Source organism: Takifugu rubripes, chromosome 11, assembly GCF_901000725.2.
Source record: "Takifugu rubripes chromosome 11, fTakRub1.2, whole genome shotgun sequence".
NCBI classification, from domain to species: domain Eukaryota; kingdom Metazoa; phylum Chordata; class Actinopteri; order Tetraodontiformes; family Tetraodontidae; genus Takifugu; species Takifugu rubripes.
In genome coordinates, this window is record NC_042295.1 from 9,001,240 (window position 1) to 9,021,829 (window position 20,590).

The 20,590-nt window shown below is 43.2% G+C and overlaps 2 protein-coding genes and 1 long non-coding RNA gene across 4 annotated transcripts; all 3 read right to left on the reverse strand.

Moving 5' to 3' along the window:
- Positions 1-6,236: 6,236 nt before the first annotated feature.
- On the reverse strand, positions 6,237-9,675 carry calm3a (calmodulin 3a (phosphorylase kinase, delta)). Its single transcript, XM_003968360.3, has 6 exons — positions 9,462-9,675; positions 7,405-7,435; positions 7,034-7,177; positions 6,840-6,946; positions 6,400-6,535; positions 6,237-6,326 (listed from the first exon to the last, which is right to left on the reverse strand). Exons 1-6 carry the CDS (start codon positions 9,462-9,464, stop codon positions 6,298-6,300), a joined length of 450 nt encoding a protein of 149 aa, XP_003968409.1. The 5' UTR covers positions 9,465-9,675; the 3' UTR covers positions 6,237-6,297.
- A 1,250-nt stretch (positions 9,676-10,925) lies between these two features.
- LOC101069835 (potassium channel subfamily K member 13) lies at positions 10,926-13,921 on the reverse strand. The gene is made up of 2 exons (XM_029844141.1): positions 13,582-13,921; positions 10,926-11,641 (listed from the first exon to the last, which is right to left on the reverse strand). Exons 1-2 carry the CDS (start codon positions 13,919-13,921, stop codon positions 10,926-10,928), a joined length of 1,056 nt encoding a protein of 351 aa, XP_029700001.1.
- A 2,467-nt stretch (positions 13,922-16,388) lies between these two features.
- LOC105417054 (uncharacterized) lies at positions 16,389-19,790 on the reverse strand. 2 transcript variants are annotated; one of them, XR_003890138.1, is made up of 5 exons: positions 19,587-19,790; positions 18,932-19,023; positions 18,519-18,611; positions 17,365-17,416; positions 16,389-17,031 (listed from the first exon to the last, which is right to left on the reverse strand). It is a non-coding gene; the product is annotated as an uncharacterized lncRNA (long non-coding RNA). The 2 variants fall into 2 exon arrangements; XR_003890137.1 differs by having other exon boundaries at positions 16,389-17,416.
- Between the last annotated feature and the right edge of the window lie 800 nt (positions 19,791-20,590).

Here is a 20,590-nt window from a genome sequence, read left to right on the forward strand (position 1 = left end):
CAAGGCGATGTTTCCATTATTGGTAATCGATGGTTTAAAGATTTACACCAAAAATCTCATATCATTTGTGTCTACCTGTGTATGGAAAGTATTTTCAGAATAGGTGGAGCTTTGTTGTTCCGCCAGTTTGTACAAATCTTTAAAACCGGCTGCGCGCAGAATTCGGTTGATGAGATTTGGCTGAACTCGGTTAATTGATATTTGTGTTTGTATTTTAGGCTTGGCAGCGACTGCTGTTGGTTTTTAAAGAGGTGTTTGGAGAACCTCAATCTCATACGATAAAGCCCTGGCTCGGTTTGGTATGGTTTGGTTGGAGGAGCTCTGCGCGCAGGTGGAAGCGCAGACGAGCTGCAGGCAGAATACAATTAGCGCTCATTCAAAACTAAACAAATGACATTAAAATCCCGACCTGGACAACAAGCTCTCCAAATAAAGTTGTCTTGGCAACAGAGCAATATTCTAAATCTCGTTTTCCAGCATCACTGGCAGCACCGGCAGCCTTCTAATGCGATTCGGGAAATTGGATGCAGCCGATTCTGTGGTCAGTGGCACGGACCAGTGGTTGGTACCCCTACGGGTGATAAACACACCGTGGGTTTGAGTTGGATTTGGGATTTGGATTTCCGTGTTTATTCAACTGTTGCTGCGACCTGTCGGTGTGTTGTCAGGCTAAAGTGTGTGACCAAGGATTCACCCTGCACCAAAGTCTTAATTAGTGACAGTGACTTAGCAGCCCCCCGCCCCCTTCCCTTCAGTGTCCAAGCTGACTCTGAACGCTCGATAAATGTCTTTAAAGTAATTCACTGTGAAACTCAAGGAGAGTGAAAAGAGAGCACTGCTTTTCTGGTTGAACAGGAATTCGATTTGATTAATCATTAAAGCTCATTCATAAATCTTGTTTGCAAACTCAAAATTAAGTTATAACTTTATTTTGTCCAATTCCCCTCGTAAAACACCCTTATCTCAACTGTTAAATCACCACTAAATCTGGTTGAAATCATTGACGGGTTGGAGGGGTTAATCAGCATAATGTTGCACACTACAAATTAGCATATAGCCATTGACCTCAATCAAAATGGTCAGATTAGTTAAAAATGTCATCCGCGCATCTAAAACGTCATTTCCTGTTTCAGTCTTATCACAACACTTGACATGACATTTTTTAGATTTCTCACATGTTTAAGCAGCCAGTTAGTCATGACTGGTCTGTTACTGGTCTGTTTGAAGGTGTTTCAAAGGACAAATGGAATTTTCTTTGGAAAATCTGTTTGTTTTTTCTTGCAACTTCACTGGGAGGTGGGGGTGTAATAGTCATAACAGCAGTGCATCCTTATAATGTTGTGAAAAAGGACCACCAACATCATCCCAGGTGGGGAAATAGTGATACAGATCCCCCGCACTTCCTGGTGCTGTGTCTTTAATTGACGCAGCATCATCACAATAAGAGCTGAGTGTTTAATTGTAGATGCTGTAATGGAGATTATGGAGGGTTTCTTCCTGTTTCATGCACAGCTGGTGCTTTCCCAACACCATGACACCGTTGAGCCCAAAAACAAACAGCCATTGCTTTTGTCCTTCCCGTCACCTCTACAGGATCAAAAACAACATGGATTCTATTATTTACCGACTGCCGCAAAACTCTGCTGTGTTTGGGAGGGGATTTTTACAGTTGTAGTGCTAATAAAACAAACCAGGCAGGCACCTTTATATAAACATATGTTAAAATGAATGCCAGATGTATTTGGCCACTTTCTGTAAACCAGCGGATGAGTTTGTGTACATAGCAACTGAGATGAGATTATGACAGCCAGTTGTTGACAACAAGAGTGATCCAAGACTACAGGATGGATGGATCCAGTTTAGTGGCTGAAAACAACAGGACTTTTCCAGATTGACCTCTGACATAGGACATTTGTTGTTTTCTAAATCGTCCTGGGTGTCTGATTACACCTTCCTGTAATTCGCAACATGTGTTTTCTGGCTGACGTGCACAAGTAACATCTTCGTTCTGGGTTAGTATCATTTCCAGACCAGAACTGGCGCCTATTCGATGACTTAGGCGCCATCTGCATCTGCATGTGCTAGTGGTGAGCAAGGGATGATGAAAGGCTGACCAGAAATATGTGGAGTCCTGGGAATTTGGTTTGTGACTCATTCATTCTCTTAAAAGCAGGCCGTCTCAATCAAAAGGCAATTAAAGTGCAAATTTATGGTCAAAGATTGTGTTGAAGCCAACATTTGTATTTGTGTGTGAAAAATGAGCATATGTTTACAGTTTCTCTCATTTATACAGACTACTAATTTAACCCTTCGTTCTCTGGTATGTTAATTCCTTATATTGCCATCAAAATTTGATTTCCCTCTGTGAGTTTGGTTTTACCAGAAACAAACAGAATGGTTTCGAGACGTACCAATGTCCCCTAACCCACAATGATGTGAAATAGAGGCAGTGAGACAGAAACCCACAACACCTGATTCACACTTTATATTTATATAGTATAAATGAAATTTCTATAGTTGTGGGGACAGAAAACAGAGCTTTTCAGGAAACACTAATAGAAGTTGGGCTTCCCCAGGCCTGCAGACAGGAAGCTGGCACCAGCAACACAGAAAGAAGAGCCCAGGCTGCTAATGCACCTTCGTCCTTTACGGCATAATGGAGTTTAAATGATGCTATTTATTCTCACCCGCAACAGACCTCCGCTGGATGTCAGCTAACATTATGATTACATCTGTTTCCAAATGAATCTGCCAACATCTTTCAGCAATACACAAATTAGGGATTTTGTCCCCCGAGCATGTAATTTGTATTTAAATTGTGTGCTGTAAATATAAGTGCCCTGCTATCTGTTAACATGAGCACTTTAGATGGTAAATGTTGCCAGAACTTTTCTTTTGAGGGATCAAAACCGTAAAAACTGCAGAAAACTCCCGGATTCTGAATAGAGGCTTCGCACAACGAAACGCAGAACACAAGGGAAACCATCGCTCCACTTCTCCTCCGTCAGCAGGAAATCAAAAGTCACAGTAATTCAAGTTCTCTTTTCTGTTTGCGCCTAAAATAATCTTCCTCTTCGTCTTTCTTGTCTGATTCTGTACGACCATAATAGCTGAACTTCAAAGAGTTGCAGTCATCTGTTCTCAGTCACTCTTGTCACTCACGGGGAAAGACCATCTAACAGCTTAACATGGTTATCATACACTATAGAAAGTGTATCTATGTAGTTCTGGGATTCTTTAAACGTTTAGGAGACCTTTACCTGTGATATTATGCTATCCTTGCCCTTTTTGATTTATTCTACCACAGTTAGATATTAATTAGGATATGAAGCATCATAATTTATTTATGAGTCATTCTTTCAGGAATGTACTTCCTCACGTTGATGTATTTCCAAGTTGGACAATTTCCTTCTTTGTAATTAGGTTTAAACCTCCTTTGCATCCACGTTTTGTTGTTTATGCAAGCTCCTGTTCATTTACGAATGAGCACTAATCTGATTTTCAATGCCATCTCCATCTCAACAGAGGCCTCCACCGTTTTAATAATCCATACTGATTGCACTTGTGAAAATTGATTGAGAATGTTTATTAGTCAAGCACAAGAGAACATACATGCAATCATCAACTTATTCATAGAAAGAATTTAAAATGTTTTAAGCCTAAATAACAGACAACGATGTGCAAATATGCTTTCTGTGGACTCAAAATAATAAACTGGCAAAATTATTTTGTGGTCATAATGGACTGTGCACATAAATAATTCTAAAAATAGTTGCATTGTTGAGGAGCCTGGGTGGTTTACTTTCGTCCCCCCGGATGTAATGAAGGACTCCGCAAACATTTGGTGAGGCAACAATACAAAGTGTACACAATAAAGTGAAGCAAATGAGGGCGTGGTGCAGCAGAGCAAACCGTAAAATGGAAGATCAGATCGAATTTCCTCTTTTTAAAGCTCGACAGCTGCACAGCAAGCTCTTCTTTCTAGTGACATTTTATTTCCGTAAAACACAGAAAAGTCTGGCTCCCTGAGCGAGTTCCATTTTTTCCATCCACTTCCTGCTACTATGGGCGCGCGCCACTTGACCTATTTTTGCTGGAGGTATATTTAAGCGCAGCGCCACCGAGTGTTAAGACGGAGTCATTACAACATAAAATGATTATTTAATCAAGTAATTATTTAAGATTCACAAATGTGATAGTAGTTTGGAGTCCACCCTTGGCATGAGCAAATGTTTGTTATTTTTAAAAATTTCTATAGATGTATATACATCACAAAAATTTTGAATAAATCCTTTTACTTACTGCTGGCTTGTGTGGGAATTCTGTTATAATCCAACAGTGGAAACTGCAGCACTGAGCCTCTATCCAACCGCAGAGATAATCACACCTTCCTGTCCAGCACTTATTGTGCTGCAGTTTCCTAATTCTTTTAGCTGCAGAATTTAGTATCTGTACAATGCACCTGTCCCAGATTACTGCTCGCCTCATTGGCTATTACATTTTTCCTGCCAAGAGATTGGAGCTTCTTTAGTATATGAGGGCAAGAGGTCGTGACCTGTGCTGACCTGGATTACCACAGGCTCCCGGAATGATCTCAGGAGGCTCTAAATATAGCCTGTGCCTGGTATCGCTTCTCCACCAATGGAGGACTGGATACAACCTAATCTGAGAACGTCTCGGTTAATTCTCCTTTTTGGCAGAGGGACGGCGAGGAAAAAATAGTGCAACATGAGCGTTGTCTGTAGGTGTGTGAAAGGCAGCACAGCACCGTGGGCAGCAGAGGTTTAGTCAGACAAAACACGCACGGACGTTCAGGTGAAATAAAGCTCAGTCAATTTAATGATGTATGGAAAATAAGTCACAACTTTTCAGTTCTCAAATCCTTTTTGGTTGTCAACAGTCTGAATTATCGTCTCCTTCCAACGTCTGGTTCAAAACAATTAAAACCTTAAGCAGCAAAGTATTTACAGTTCATAGTTGTAGGAGAGCGGGCGAATCCTCAACTGGCCTTCGTAAACTACTCAAAAACCTGAACCCCATCTCATGAGCTGAGTGGAATCTCTCATCTCCGAGCCCTGCTGTAAAAGTCCAAATAAAACAAATCACACCCGCAGTGTATGTGAATGTAAAGTAAATGTAATCCTCTACAATAAAGCAACAGAGGGAGATTCGGATCACCGGGCTACAGGCAGACGAGACAAGAGATGAGCAGAACGTAGGAACTGTTGTAGCAGCAACAGGTGACATTTAATAACGGTAATATCCACATTGTTTATATCAAAGTGCAACTATGGTCAGATGCATGTTCATATGAATCTATTATGCACGTTTCGTTGAGTCTAATGACCTACGCCTCATGCAAGAGGCATGTTTAGAGTATTATGGCACATTTAAAAAGCCAAGAGAATACATGTCACAGGTTACTACAACAAAATGCAAAGTTTACGACACTAATAGATATATATTTTCTTGATATATTTGGTGACTTGGGTTTTGTTGTCAACACATGAATATCTGAGAACACATTTATAAAGCATTACATCAATGTTATATTAAGATAACATTTTGCGGAGCAAAAGTATCAAACGCAGTCCTCGTGGGTTTGTACAATACTCGACATGACTCCTCAGCGTCTTCACTCTGGTTTGCAGCAACTTACAGCCAGCAAAACGACCATCGGCACGTTTGAGTCTCTCTTTCTTGTCCAAACTCTCCTGGTATAAGAATGCTCACCTGGAACTGAGCACCAATGGACACCCGACACTGGAACTATTTCAAAAGTGACACCGATTTTACAGATATATAGCTATATGGTTATGTATATACCTCCAATGTGTACACGGTTTGACCACTACTGCTGACAGGATCAGAGCCTCCTTGTCGTGACAAGACTACCACACAGGTGGTACATGCAGGAAGGGTTGGTTACATTTTTTTGGTGCTTAAACTTTGGAACTAATTTAAGAGCCAACATCTGTAAATTAGCACGAGATCCTCCTGATCTTTCAGTGTTGCTCTTGTCTCGGAACCAATCGTGATCTGGGTGGCTCAGCAGAACCTGGGTCAGCGGTAGGGGGCTTAGGCCCCCTTAAAATTTGGTCCGCAACTGCTCTAGGGGCGATTCTGTTGGCGTTCGCTACAGATACCTCAGAAATACTTGGATATAACAAAGCACTGGTTGCAAATTAATATTTAAAGGGGAATTTCGTTGATCATCAGATAACCGTTGTTTTTGGTTCTGAAAGACAATGATCTTAGGAGGACAAGCAACATCAACTTCAATATTCAGTGTTTTCTTCACTTGGCAGTCATCATCTGGACAAACTCTGCGGAAACAGAAAACGAGGCTTTAAAAGGTGAAGAGTGCAACATTAGCAAGCGTTCTACGCAGCTTCTTACCCTCGTAGTTGACCTGACCGTCACCATCGATGTCGGCTTCACGGATCATTTCATCCACTTCCTCGTCAGTCAGCTTCTCCCCTAAATTTGTCATGACGTGCCGGAGCTCCGCCGCGCTGATGTAGCCGTTGCCGTCCTGCGCACCACAGCACAATTGCCCTTTCTAATCACTGACTGAATGGGATTTGGACAGTTTCTTTCCTGTGTTTCTTTCATTTGGTTTGAAAAGTCCTGTTCAAATTATGTTGAGCTGAACTGATTCATAGTCGTGCGTCCTTCAGCAACTGTAACGTCGCCTGTCAAATTTTGAAGAGATTTTGTGGGAGGTGACAACATGTTGGCGAGTCTCGTCGAGGCCCAAGCGCACAAACACACACAGCGAGTAGCAGCTACGCACCAAATATTTTGTTAGCCAGCTCTGAAGACTCAGCAGAAGGTACCTTGTCGAAGACTCTGAAAGCCTCTCTGATCTCCTCCTCGCTGTCGGTGTCTTTCATCTTCCTGGCCATCATGGTCAGGAACTCAGGAAAGTCGATGGTTCCATTGCCTTTGTGGACACGCAATCAGAAACTTGTCACTTCCAAAAGAAGAACTGCGCTCCTGTTTAGAATCTCCCTTCGATTCGGATTCTCACCGTCGGCGTCGACCTCGTTGATCATGTCCTGAAGTTCGGCCTCGGTGGGATTCTGGCCCAGGGAGCGCATCACGGTCCCGAGCTCTTTGGTAGTAATGGTGCCATCGCCGTCTTTATCAAACAGCGAGAATGCCTCCTTGAACTCTGCAAAGCGAAGAATTCAAGGAACATTCCCTCAAACACGTGCTTACAGACACGTAAGAAAATATAAAACTGTGAGATTTAAAATAGGGTTCCACAGATGCGCCATACGCTTGGACTGGGAAGGCCGTATGTAACCTGTAATTAGCTCAATCCTTAACTAGACCAGGATCTGTAACCACTCTCATTCAATTGTTGCAAAACTAAACAGGATTAAGGCAACAACTCACCAGCAATCTGCTCCTCGGTCAGCTGATCAGCCTGTGCAAGCAGGGAAAGACATCGTCCATTACACCTCATCTCATTACAAATTTGGCCAGGATGCACCAAAGCCAGGATGCACCAAAGTCAGTTTTTCACTTTGAAACACTTTAAAAAAATCAGCTCACTCATCAATTATTGTGAATCCGCCTTTAATTTCAACCATGAAACAGAATTTAACCAAGATCTTAATGTTTTTAGTCCCCCCCCCCTTCTTTTGAAAGTCAAATATTCCTTTTGAAACTGATACATAAGAGAATTCTATTAGGTTCTTTAAATCACCTTTAATTTATCCGACTGTGATCAGTGGATGCGCTCATCGGAGTGTACCTTAACCAAACAGTGAACCGTTTCAACCTTTCTATGCAATCATTTAGAAAAAAATAAAATAACTCGAAGGTGCAGGACACTTTAGGGGTAACGTTAATGTTCCTTATGAGTATTAAGACAGATTAACTTTCCACCTGTCGGTGGACCAGCCGCACCACAGGCGTCAGTCACTCCACTCAGTTTAAACTGAGAAAGTAATGAGGGACGGGTATAAATACCTGGCAGCCCAAAATACACACGCCTGCTATAATTAGTGAGGCACGAACAGGGTCGCCGATGTAGCACACTGCTCATCCCGGTAACGGACCACCTGTGTATCGCCTTACCAGAGTAGAAAACTGATGAATTATCACATAACACCTCTGACAACTGTTGCCCACCGGCGCTATAGCCGCCGTGTGCCGTCCATCACGTCTAATCACTGATAACTAACTAATAATGCATCATTTGTGGGAAATTAACCATTAATTACATGTAATCGCTGGGCTGCTAATGCATGATGCAACACTTCTCTCCTTTGTTTAACACATGCAGACTAATGAATAATAATACCTCGTTTCCTAATGAGGAAGAGAATAAATCTAAGGACATTATCTTTCCTTTTGCTGCTAGACCACAAACCAATAAAGTACTGGAAGATTTGCACTGTCACTTAAAACCAACCCACCCAGCAGTGACATAGTGAATGCAAAAGCCTCCAGAGGCTGCAGATGAGTGTTCAAGCACACTCTAAAGACACTACAATTTCCTCCCTGACAATGTTGCATGATTCAAGGTTGGAACTAAATGATCTGTCACAGCCCGCACGGCCTTTCCCTGCACGCCGAGGTCAAATAGACGTCAGGTGACGCACCAAACCGGGGCTCCTTTGGATGGTTTCGGTGCTGAAATTATAGGGTGCACTGCGGGTCCCGAAAGCCTACTGCACCAAGCAGAGTTTGGTTCAATGCGGGAGGAAGAGAGGGGGGGTGAGGGAGGTGGATCACTCCACAAGAGCAGGCTCCGGTTCAGCGTTGTGGCGCAATACGTTGCAGGATGTCAGCTGGATCATATAGCACAAAATGGTCGGGGTGTTATGCAACAAATCCAACCATTGCTGGCATCATTCGGCAACAGGCCCGTGGGCTTTAATTCATTTAATCCAAGTTTCATACGCGCTTGTTGCGCACGTCAGATCACATTCAACGCGTACCACCGTGCTGCAGCAACTTCTGCGGCGTCCCAAAAGGCAGTTAGTAGCGCAGTCGGTAGACTTTTGCTAACCATCTTGGAAGATTAGCAGGGTTGCTTTCAAGATCACGTCGGCACCGAAGGGTCTATTTTTACGCAGCTCCCACCACCACCGCTACGCCCACTATCGGCTCAAAACGAAGGAAGGAGCTTCTGGGCTGGAGCAGAACGGGGGGTGGGGGGTAGAAACCTTTTCACAAAGCAAATTAACCACAGACACAATATTAAAGCAGGAAAGATGCCGCATATACACCGACGTGTAGCGTCGGGTTGCGTAACTTTAGCCACACTCGCCAATAACGTAAAATCATATTGCGGGACATTAATATGTGAAAAGCACCGGCCTATATTGTTGGGGTAATCAACCAACGTTATTTTTGAACACCGCGGAAAACAGGAGTACAAAAGATTTCGACCTGGCACTGATGGATTGATTGGAAGACGCCGAGAACCATAAGATGCTCACCATCGTCCCCTCGACTTTTAACGCTCCGTGAGGATGACAAAGCAACCCGGTTGAAGTGATGTGTTCGGGATGCAATTATTCCAGTTCACTTATAGCCTTCCAAAACGTTGCCGAGGAAGCTAAGCCTGGAAAACCTGTGCACACCAACCCCCGCTGGACCGTCATTGACCGGTGTCGCAGCAGAGTTGCCCGGAAACTCAACGCGTGCGTGATACGCCTGCTGGTATCCCTCCGCCAGCCTTAAACCATGCGTGGCTGTGCAGAGGCGTAGAAACGTCTGGGCCCCCTTGGTGACACCCCCAACGGTGTAAGCAATATTCCTGCATCCGTTTGGTTTTGTACAATTTTAGAGTGAAAAGAGACCAGATTCTCAGACCTTAATTAGCCTGGGTCACGGCTTGTTTAAGAAAGGCTGCAATAGGCAACGGTTTGTTTGGAGAACAAAGGTCACAGCGGAAATGGAAAACATCGATGCATAGACCCGAAAAGAACAGTATGTATGCCATGGACCAGGAATCAGGTCTTCATGGCACTAAATGAAAGTAACGGTCAATTCTACAGTAGAATTTAAAGAGATGTCATTTTTATTAACAGTAGACTCTTATTCAATCCCTCAAACAAGAAGGGGAAACAGCTGGATGGCTGCAAAAACCGTTTACGAGCTGTTAAAACCTACTCAGTGCCTATAAATGATACTAAGTACTAAGTGTGCAAGGTGCCCAAACCACTGCGGTCGGCTCTTTAAAAAAAAAAAAAAAAAAAAAAAAAGTGTTTCGAATTATAAAGGAATTGTGAGACCTGTAACTTTATTCATTTCAACTTCAACTTTCTTAATGATACACATGAACAGAAATCTGGTTTTGGCTACGCGAAGACGGCAAAATCCCTAATTATTAGACGGTCACGTAAGGACATCGCAACAGAGCGTGCGATAAATGTATGAAACACGTATTAAACATTCCAAATAATTAAACCACTCTGTTACTTCAGCGTTCAGCAACATTTGACCCGTCCGAAAATAAAAGATGAGTTGTAGGAAAATGTGAGTTAACTCGTCCAGCAGAGGGAGTCGTTGCTCCAGTTATCACTTCAAATGTTGAACTCGCCCAGATGATCAAAAAAATTCACCACGATCAGCAGATTCTTTTCTGTGTGGAATGTTGAGTTACTTCTAAACCTCTAGGGCCTGTGTTTTGACACTGGGTCATGTCTTGACATTAATCTACAGCTTATTGTTGGTATTAATAGCTTCATTCAAAAACAAACCAAAAAAGACAGGAAAATAATGATTTTGTTCTTTGAGGACATACTTTTTTGGGAAGGCTCCCCCAAATCCTTGAAGACTGCATTGAAATTATTGTTGTATTAGCTGAAATCGTGAATTCTGTTTTATCTGGAATAAACAATTACAACACCGTATTTTAGGGCTGCTAATCTTGAAGGTCTAAAGTGTTTTGTTGGCATTCACGTCATGTTTCGGTTGCTAATGGTCACTATATGAGCTTTACCATATGTGCCATGGTCAGAACTGTAGACAGCAATTGTGTGCTTCTTATTAGGGCTTTTGTCATCACAGTAACATGTGTTTGACTCGGGGATGCAGAATTTAAACAGTGGTCGGAGCTGCCGCCTGCAGTCGCCTATGGTGTTGTATAAGCGCTCCAGAGTCCCCAGCAACCAGCTCAGGGCTTGTTTTATGATCACAGCGATGGAGTTGAAGAGCGAATACATGCAACACACACCCAGGAGCATCAGGAGACAGTTTGCCACCTGGTAAGCCCGGGTTTCCCCGTGCTGCGCTCTCTGCCCGCTCACCAAGTCTCCAAATCCAACGGTGCTGAATGCCACAAAACAAAAATAAAGGGATTCTAGGTAGGTCCATCCTTCCATGGCTGAGTACAGAGAAGCAGCCGCACATGCAACCAGCATGACTACCGCAAAGAGGATGAGCGACAGTTGATAAATAGATGGTTTCAGTGGTTTGTTTCCCTCAGCTCTCTTCTCCTGAACCTGGGCCGCAGGTCCATTTCTGCGGCACCGCAGCAGGATGTTTGTGAGCAAGGTTATCACTCTTTCCAAAAAGAGGTTGAAGAAGAGTATGGAGGCAGAGCAGCCAAGCAAGCCGTAGAAAACCAGCAGGATCTTCCCCGCAACTGTCGATGGCGCCGACACTCCAAATCCTGTAAAAGAGGCCACCTGTTAAAGATCAGGTTTGGATAGTGATGTCGCCTCACCATGTAAGGCCAAAAGAGCTTTTACAGAAGTGGTTCCTGAAATAACGCATAATAACTCAGACAAACACAGTCTGGTTTCAATTGGGCATGTTCTTAATGATTTAAGAGTTGGTCCAGGCCTTTGAGATTCCCTGTTCAAGGTCTAGCCACAGATTTTTTTAAATCAGGAAACTGATCATGAAAAAACCTTGATTGATGTTCTCCATCACAGATTTTTGAGGTGTGTTCAGGCTGATTAATTGTTTGTAGAAGGCATCATCTTTTCATGTTGAGCTGTGAGTTGAGCCCAAACTACTGCAGATAAACATCAAGTTTAAACTTGTCTCCCGGCATTCTCTGGCTAACGTGGCGCCCGTCCAGCAACTGTTCGGGAGAGAGAGACAGAGGAGCGGCGAGTGCTCAGACAGGTCAGCACAGCAGCCCAGTGACAGAACATCTGTGAGAATATTTATCCAAGTGTTTTGGGAAGCAACACATCAAGGCGCCCATCGGGCGCCTGGATTTAGACCAACCCATATACCAAAGACATGGATCATGGCTGCTATAGCATGGGGATGATCCACTCAAGAAATTAACCCTTGGTTGTCCTTTACTTTCTTGCATCTGGATTAGTCATTTCCTGAGAAACTTCACACAAAACGGATCTTGGTTCACCACACATCCACACTGATGGTTGAGTCATCTCTGCTTGACCTCTCAGGGACTGAGAACATGCTTTTCCTTCCACAGGGTGTTTAAAAAAGTGAAAAAGTGCTCCTTCACGTTTGGCTTTTGCTGCAGAAAGTTTGATGACCTACTGAATTACAGACGGGACAACTCGGACAACAAACCCCCAAAAAGCAAACCAAAAAACGCGACCAAAAGACCAAATGTCCAGCGTTTTGACTCAAGTTGATCCAGTTGGAACAGAATCAGAAAAACACTAAAACTCTCACCAACTACGAATGACAAACATCCCTTTCCCGGAGGTCTTGGCTTCCCTCCTGTCTCTTTCAATGCTTCACTATTAATATAGAAGGACTTTTTAAAATTAGAGATTTAACTTTGACCTTCCACATAATGGCTGTGAGGATGTTGGGTGACTCACATGGATAAAGAACGGCGGAGCACACAGAGGCCCCACGGCGATGTACAGTATGTGCACATCTGCAGATACGTTGTTCGTAGAGCAGCAATAAATGTTCTAAATCAATTTCTCTGTCTCTGTTACACTCCGAGGGATGTCTGGCCATTACTCATCCTTTAGATTAGCCCTATGGTTTCTACTGTATGTTTAAGACCGTCGACTAACTGGCCATAAAAATCATTTAATCAATTCCCATAATGCTTTGCTGTTTGGGTGTGTGTGTGTTGACAGAGCGCCAGTATATCTGACCATCAGGCATGCTAGCATTTAACCAGGATGATAGAATCATCCATTCCAACTAAAACATCAACACAGAATAGGTGGAGACGTCATTTTATTTGTTGTGTCTGGATGTGACTTTTTTGTGGCGCAGCGTCTGGAGAGCAGACCCAGACCTGCACATGATTTATTTTAAGGTCATCGAACTAATGCATCTGCAAATAAACAACAAGCTTCGACAAGTTAAGCCAAAAATCACAATGAAAGGAAGTCATTCCTTAAGAGGAAAAAGCGAGTTTGAAACAATGTGCATAACATTTAATGACGTAGATGATGCTGAGAAACCTGTTGCTGAGAAACATCACAAGGCTTATTTTTAGCGGTGCACCTTTAGTCCGCAAACACAGAGGTTGTTGTAAAAACTGAAACAGATTAGGCAGCGCCATTAAAATCACTGAAGGAGAGACTTGAAAATGATAAGGTTAAATTAAAGCAGACACGTTTAATAATGAGAAGCCCAAGCACGGTGTCCTCAACTCACCAATGGTGGATACCACCGTCCCCACAAAGTAGAAGGCACCCGGGAGGTCCCACAACGCTCTGCCTTGTTCTGTGCGCACCCCAGAAATTCTGGCTTCTTCATAGTGGCGCAGCAGAGACTTCAGCTCTCCCAAACTGATTCCATGTTTGTGAGCGAAGTCCTCAGACCTCTTTTCCCACAGCCGATGGGCCTGCAGCTCTGCCGGTCTCTCCAGGGAAGAAAAGACCAGCGCGCCGACCAACATGTAAAGGGCAATAAGCAGAAACAGCAGGTAGAACTGAGCAGTGTTTCTGCTTGGCTTTAGGGACGGGCAGCGGCAGCAGGGGCCACTTTTCTTCATGGTCTCTCATGCAGTAAACAGGGTGTACTGTTGATGAGCTGCTGGTGGCGTTAACACAGATTTTAATGATCTGTGTACGGACGCTGCTTATCTCCAGCTCAATAATCCATCTTTGCCTTCCATTTATGAGCCTTGAACATTGTGGCTGTGTCTTGTGTGACAGGGTTTTATCAAAAATGAAGACTGCGGGGAGCATATGTTTGAGCAGGTTTAAGTCTTTTTCTGTTACACAGAGCCTAAAGTCCATTACAGTTATTAAGTAGTGTCCATGTCCTGTTGTTATTGCAGACCAAATCTGCAAGGATGTTACTCATCCAGTGTTTTACTCTTTATTCCTTCCTTGCCGTAATACATTTAATGTGTTCTTTATCCTGTGTGTGGCCAGAATGCAACAGTGGAAGACTCAGCAGACAGGAGCCAGTGAGGCAACGAGCCAAATACAGTTGCAGCTTAGCGGTCTGCAAAGGCCTAAAATGAGCAAGTCTTGAGGGATCTGAGTGTAGAAGACTGGGCTGAGAAGTGGAACAAAACATGGTAAAATTATGGAAGGTGTCCCGGTAGTAGGCGGAGGTGCCAGGACACCTATAGAGCTCATGGTACCCTCGAGCACAGTACGAAACCCCCAAATGTTCAGGTGGAGGCCTGCAATGAGCTGGCAACTCATTTAGCCTTTCCACCTGGGCTCCCTCAGGCAGAAAGGGAAATGGCAGTAAAGGAAAATCCCAGTGTATTTTAGCGATCATTGTCAGAGGATATCTGGAAATAAAAGTATTAATTTTGTACATTGGACCAGTCTCTTCCCCTCACTAGAAAACACTTGTGCGGCCTTGATAATAATTCTCCAGGTGGAATTCCTGGGATGGCGTTGTTGAGATTTAGGGAAGAGGTATACTGAGCCCCGTCGGGTGCGCGCCACAAACAGCTGTCTTGGGATGGGATCTAAGCCCCTGGAGGGCTGCCCTCATGTTTCTCGTGTGCTCCGTGTTCCTCGTGTTCTTTGTGTGCCCCCTCCCCGCTGTAAATAAAGCTTGTTTGACCATTTTACCACTGTGTCCTGGCCTGCGTTCGGGTCCTGATCACGTCCGTGACAGATGGTCCAGTTGTTGGGATGGCATGGTTAGCTTTTTCTCTGATAGCTAGAACTTTATCAGTGAAGAAGCTCATGAAGTCTTCACCACTAAGGGAAGAAGGGATACGTGGATCTAAAACACTGTGACTCTTGGTTAATTTGGCCACAGTGCTGAAAAGAAACCTGGGGGGGGTTCTTGTTTTCTTCAGTTAAAGAAGAAAAATAAGCTGTTCTAGCCTTACGAAGGGCCTTTTTGTAAACTGCTAGACAGTCTTTCCAGGCTACATGATAGCTGTCTATTTTACAGGAATACCACTTTCTTTCTACTCTTCGCACTTTCTGCTTGAGGGTCCTAATATGTGAATTATACCAGGGGGCACACCTCCTCTGATTTACTATTTTCTTTTTCAGGGGGGCAACAGAATCAAGTGTGATTCTCAGTGAGGTTGCTGCACCTTCAGCAATAGAGTCAACCTCAGCAGGGCTAAGATTATAATGATTGATCCCTGGGGAAACACACGGTGGTCCTGGGATTAGCACAGGGATCGCTTCTTTAAACTTAGCTACAGCATTATCTGAAAGACATCTGCTATAGTAAGACGGTCCTTGAGTTTAAAAGAATCCTTAAGCATAAATGTAAAAGTGATCAAGGAATGATCTGACAGGATGGGGGAGTTCTATCAACAGAATCAGAAGCAGATTTATTGCCATTGTTCATGTAATACACAGTATTACACAAACTAGGAATTTGTCTTGGTGAGACGCTGCGACATTCAACATAAACACAGACATCTCACCATCATTCCTGGGGTAAGAAAGTCCTCAGAAGCAGCAGTTGAAGATTGTGAGTTTGGCCAAAATATTTTGCACCAATAGCCAAACCCACAATCTTCGACAGCTCACACCCTTCTGAAGACTTTCCATGTGTGAGTGAGTCAGATTGACGCAAGTCTGGCTCTGCAGTGGTGGAAAGTCATGTCTCTCAAATGTTCAACAGGCCTGTTTGGCAAAGGCTTAATTTGCAAATCGCTGCACCGTGCATTTTGGATACAAAATTACCAGATGTCTTCAGTTTTATTTATTAAACCCCCCCCAGCCCAATTAAAATAATTACAAACAGAAGCCTGCATTTCTTTATGCAAGCTTGGGGGAGGACAAAACAACCACAAAACAGCTTTTTACATGTAAACTTTAATTCAAGCTCTTTGGATAGTTTACAGCATCTTATTATATATCTATCTACACACATAGATAGATATATAGATACACACATATAGATATACATAAATAAAAAACAGCCTTGACTTGGTGTGAGCTAAGAAAGCACACAAAAAATACTGACATGTAAAGTACAAATGGACCCCTCCATTCCATAATGACTCTATATCAAGATCAGTTTATGTTCTACAGCGGAACCCTTCATTTTTTGAGTGCTGTATTTAAGTAATTGGGGAAATTGGTATAAGGATTTTAGGTTTCGTTCTTTGTATTCTTTCTGAGGTTTTGAAAAAAAAAAAAAAGGCGGGGCGTTTCAGTCAAAATAAAACTCTCAGCAATCCCAAACTTTAAGTACTAGGTACATGGGGGGGTAGGACTTTTCAGATTCCCTGGAATTCTGTGATGTGGGGCTCTGTACTGGACAGGCTGATTGATGTACGTCTGCTCTATGCAGCTGCAAACTCGTTTTTTTCCTTAGCTGGTTAAAAAGATGGTAGTTATTAAATATCAACAAATGTTATGTAAATTGGATAAATATATTACTTAATACAGTGCATATAAGATATTAGTTTCATCCTTATCAGAGTATGAGGAAAGGTATCATTGCTGGTGATTAGCGGAGATGTTTCCTGAGCTTCTTCATCTAAAAGCACCCAAAGAATTTTTGACATGCAGAAACATACAGTAACTATCGATAAGAATGATAATAACACTCAAAACATGAAGGTTATTACCAACATACAGTTATTGTAAGAGAACAACAGTCTTGATTGAAATTAGTGACAGAAGAATGTTGGGCTTCTTTGTTCTTTGGTTATGAATTCTGTAAAAACAACACACATACCATTTTTATTGAATTGTAACCACTGTATGTAAAGAGTATGTAGAACACATGTCACCAATTAACAGCTAGGGTCAAGAGAGAGTGCTGGGCTTTTACTGAGAGAATTAGAAAGACAAATGGTCATTTCTAGTTTTGTCCTTGTTATTTCTGGATGTGAACTTCCTGCCATATATTGATAGTTGTAAGTTATTATGGCCTTGAGTATGGCCTTGTCCTGTCTGTTGGGGTCATTGGGTCAGTGCCCTTTGACCTAGTTAAAACTGGTAAAAGAAAAAAAAATAGTTTGAAATCATCACACGTAGTGGTCCACACCATGTCCAAGTATGTCAAGTTTTCACACTGTCCCTTGGCGCCGCTGGATTATCTGTGAAGAAATATCGATGGTAATGATAAAGAGACAGAAACTGTTAACAACATCTCATTCTCAGTCTTTATTTTTAATTCATTTAACATGTACTGTCCCTCTGATGACACGCTTTCCTGATCTTTCCCACCCTGTCCCGCCCAAAGCGAACCTCAACATTTTTATCTGTGTCTCCTTTCTTCTCTTCAATGCTACTTCTGTTACTCCTCACACCCTTTTTCACCCATTTCAACCTGCGTGCACTTCTTCATCTCTTGTCCACATCCTCTATTTCCCTGGACCATTGAATCCTCCACCTTCTCCATCTCCCTATCAACAGCCTCCAATCCAGTACTTTCTACCTCGACTGCTGCAAGAGCCTCTCCTGTGCTCTGCCTTTAAAACTTTACTGCTAAATGCCCCTCCATCCTCCAGAACCTCAACTATCAATTTCCAGATCCTTCTTCTCACACCTTAAAAACCTTCTCCCTCACCAGGGCCCTCTTCCACCTTCCAACCATCTTCCTCACTTTTCGACTTAGAACTAAGCACCAAACATGTGAGTAAAGACTTTTTACATTGGAGAGACTAAAAAACCTAATCAAGTACAAGTGCATGACTCAACACTTCTTGACTGCAGAAGCTTGAAAACATCTCATTTCACAACACCCCGTCCTTCATAGGTCCCGATCTATCAGTCGTACTGTTCACTGCACAGTTTCAAGATCCTCCATCTCTCACACAAAATCCTCCACATCTTGGTGCCTTCCTATCTCAGAGACATTACCAGGGCCCCTCCTGCAGCCTCCAGAAACACAGCTTGCCACATGTTCATGAAAAATGATGAATTCAGCAATCCATCCAATCGCAGAGAAAAACATAGTCGTACAAAACAGACAAGCCGAGTGAGACACAGTCTGAACATTCTGCTACAGTTGGAAAAAACCGAAGAGCTAGACACCATGAACTAGATTTACGCAACGCTCCTGTCTGGAGCTGCACATACTTTCCTGTAACTCCTGTAATTTCCTAAAGCAAACCCCCCTCCCCCCAAACACAAATGCACCCAACAGAGAATGAAAGAATTGCATTAGTCCTTTAATGAAATTGTGTAAAAACGCACTGAGGTAGCATCACCGCTTCCAGTGCAGCAGATCTCAGGTTGGGACTGATATACATCTTCCCCACAGCAGATTGTTCCAAGTGAGCCAAAAATCTGAAAAAGAGAAAAACAAAAACAGCAAAGAGGCCGTCTTCATCATGTCATTGAGCTTATCTGTATCACCGAAGCAGTTTGTTTAGCCAAGCAAAAAAAAGAAAGAACGGCAGCACAGGATCAGACACTTCAGAAATAGACCTTTTAGAAAAATCTTTTAAAATCTAACTCTTTTTTCTCAATTTCTTACTTTTTGCACATTTGCAAGTTTTTATGGGTTTCTGAAAGAAAAAGGAAAACCCAAAAAACTAACTAGCCTGATATATAAACTGTACTATAAGCTGAGCAGATAGCAGCAGAAAAGGCCATAAATTATTTACTGGATTCTTTCCAGGCCTCCGTTTAGATAGACGGCCATCGCAGCAGGTGTGTGTTTTTGGATTGTAGACAGTGGGAACAATGTCGCTCCGGCCTAAAGACAGCAAAATAAAGGGGAAATTAAGGGTTGGGAGAGAATGGGATGGGGAGAGGCAGCTATGAAAAAAGAAATCAGCGTTAGGAAAAAAAAATGCTTTCGTTTTATTGCAACCACATTAAATAATTGATGGGTTTACACCTACTGAGAATCTTTATCTCGTGCAAGAACTAAAAACACTTTCAGAGCGTAGAATTTTCTGTCAAACCATAGGTAGCCTCTGTAATTTCCCTGGGGTAGATCCAAAATGTGTCAGTGCAAACTGGTCATGGAGGTTCTCATTTGTCCAGGTCAAAGTAATCTATTAAAGTCTAGTGGAGAGACCAAACATCTTCCAGTTAAATTAATCCATTGATTTTTAATTTTTTACTAAGACCAGAAGGAATGAGAACCCATATGGACAATCCTGCAGACATTTCTCACTGTTACTACCAGTGCTAGTTAAACTGGGATTTACTTGGTGTTCGTGGTTTTAAGTATTTGTTAATATGATTTACTGGCTCACAGATTGAAAACAATATTGAATTCTAAATATTTCTAGAGGAACAAACCTCTGGTACCTGTGTTTGTTTGTGTTCCCTCACAACAGCAGAACAGACGAGGGTCGTAACACGTTGGTCCACAAAGGCTTCTTTCTGTCTCAGAGCTGAGGAAGAGTAAAGTGAAAATAAGCACTGAGTGAGCCCAGGACCACATAAAAAATACTCTGCATATCTAAACAGGAGGCATGGCTGGTTTCTTGTTGGGATTTCTGGTTTGTGTCTGTCTTTGGCCTGCAGGGTGTGGTGTTGAGCACAATTGGGTGCAGCTGGCACTGCAGGTGGGCGCACCTGTAGGCAATTTACATCTTGCTGCCTATTTAAGCAGGTTGTGCCTGCCTGTCAGTGCCGGGGTGTCTGTTCGTTTAGGGAGTGTGTTTGTTGGTCTAGTGTGGGAGCTTGGTTGGGTTCCTTGGTGTTGGCTCCTGTTCCTGTTGCCCTGGAGGGCCGCTCCTATTCCCGTGCTCTCAGTTTTCCTGGAGGGCCGTTCCTGCTCCCCTTGCAGTCTAGGAGGACTGCCTCTGCCCTCAGTGTCTCGGGGCACGTTCGTGTTGCGCCGGACTCCCGAGTCCTCGCCGGTCCAGGAGGACTGCAGCGTGTTGAGGACTCACCGGTGTTCCGAGTTCCCGGAAGTCCAGGGGGACTGCGTCTGGTTTGGGGACTCGCCGATGGACCTGGGACGGGCGGACGCTGCCTCCCGATCCCCATGCGGTCCAGGAGGACTGTTTCTGTTAATGTGTGCTCTCCTTCCCTGTAAATAAAGCCTTTGACCTCCCCACCACTGTGTCCTGGCCTGTGTTCGGGTCCGTTACCACCATGTATCGTAACATTTCTTCTCCTAAATAGTGGCAGAATTAACGGTAAGTGGGTGGAAGTCAATGATTTCCTGTGGGAAGCAACAAGCCCTGGGGAGTACTATAATTATCATACAATTGCGTGGACCTTTGGATTTAATGACTGGTTGACTCCTCCTTTGGCAGCAATAACCAGAGGCAACATTTCCTGTAGTTGCACTTCAGACGTGC

Coding starts and splice junctions, on each gene's coding strand:
- calm3a (XM_003968360.3), bottom strand. Junction 6,947..7,033: donor CAACGAGGTCGACGCCGACG/GTGAGAATCCGA, acceptor GTGTCCACAAAG/GCAATGGAACCATCGACTTT. Junction 6,536..6,839: donor CTTTCAGAGTCTTCGACAAG/GTACCTTCTGCT, acceptor TGTGGTGCGCAG/GACGGCAACGGCTACATCAG.
- LOC101069835 (XM_029844141.1), bottom strand. CDS start 13,921: ATGAAGAAAAGTGGCCCCTGCTGCCGCTGCCCGTCCCTAAAGCCAAGC. Junction 11,642..13,581: donor GACGGTGGTATCCACCATTG/GTGAGTTGAGGA, acceptor CCTCTTTTACAG/GATTTGGAGTGTCGGCGCCA.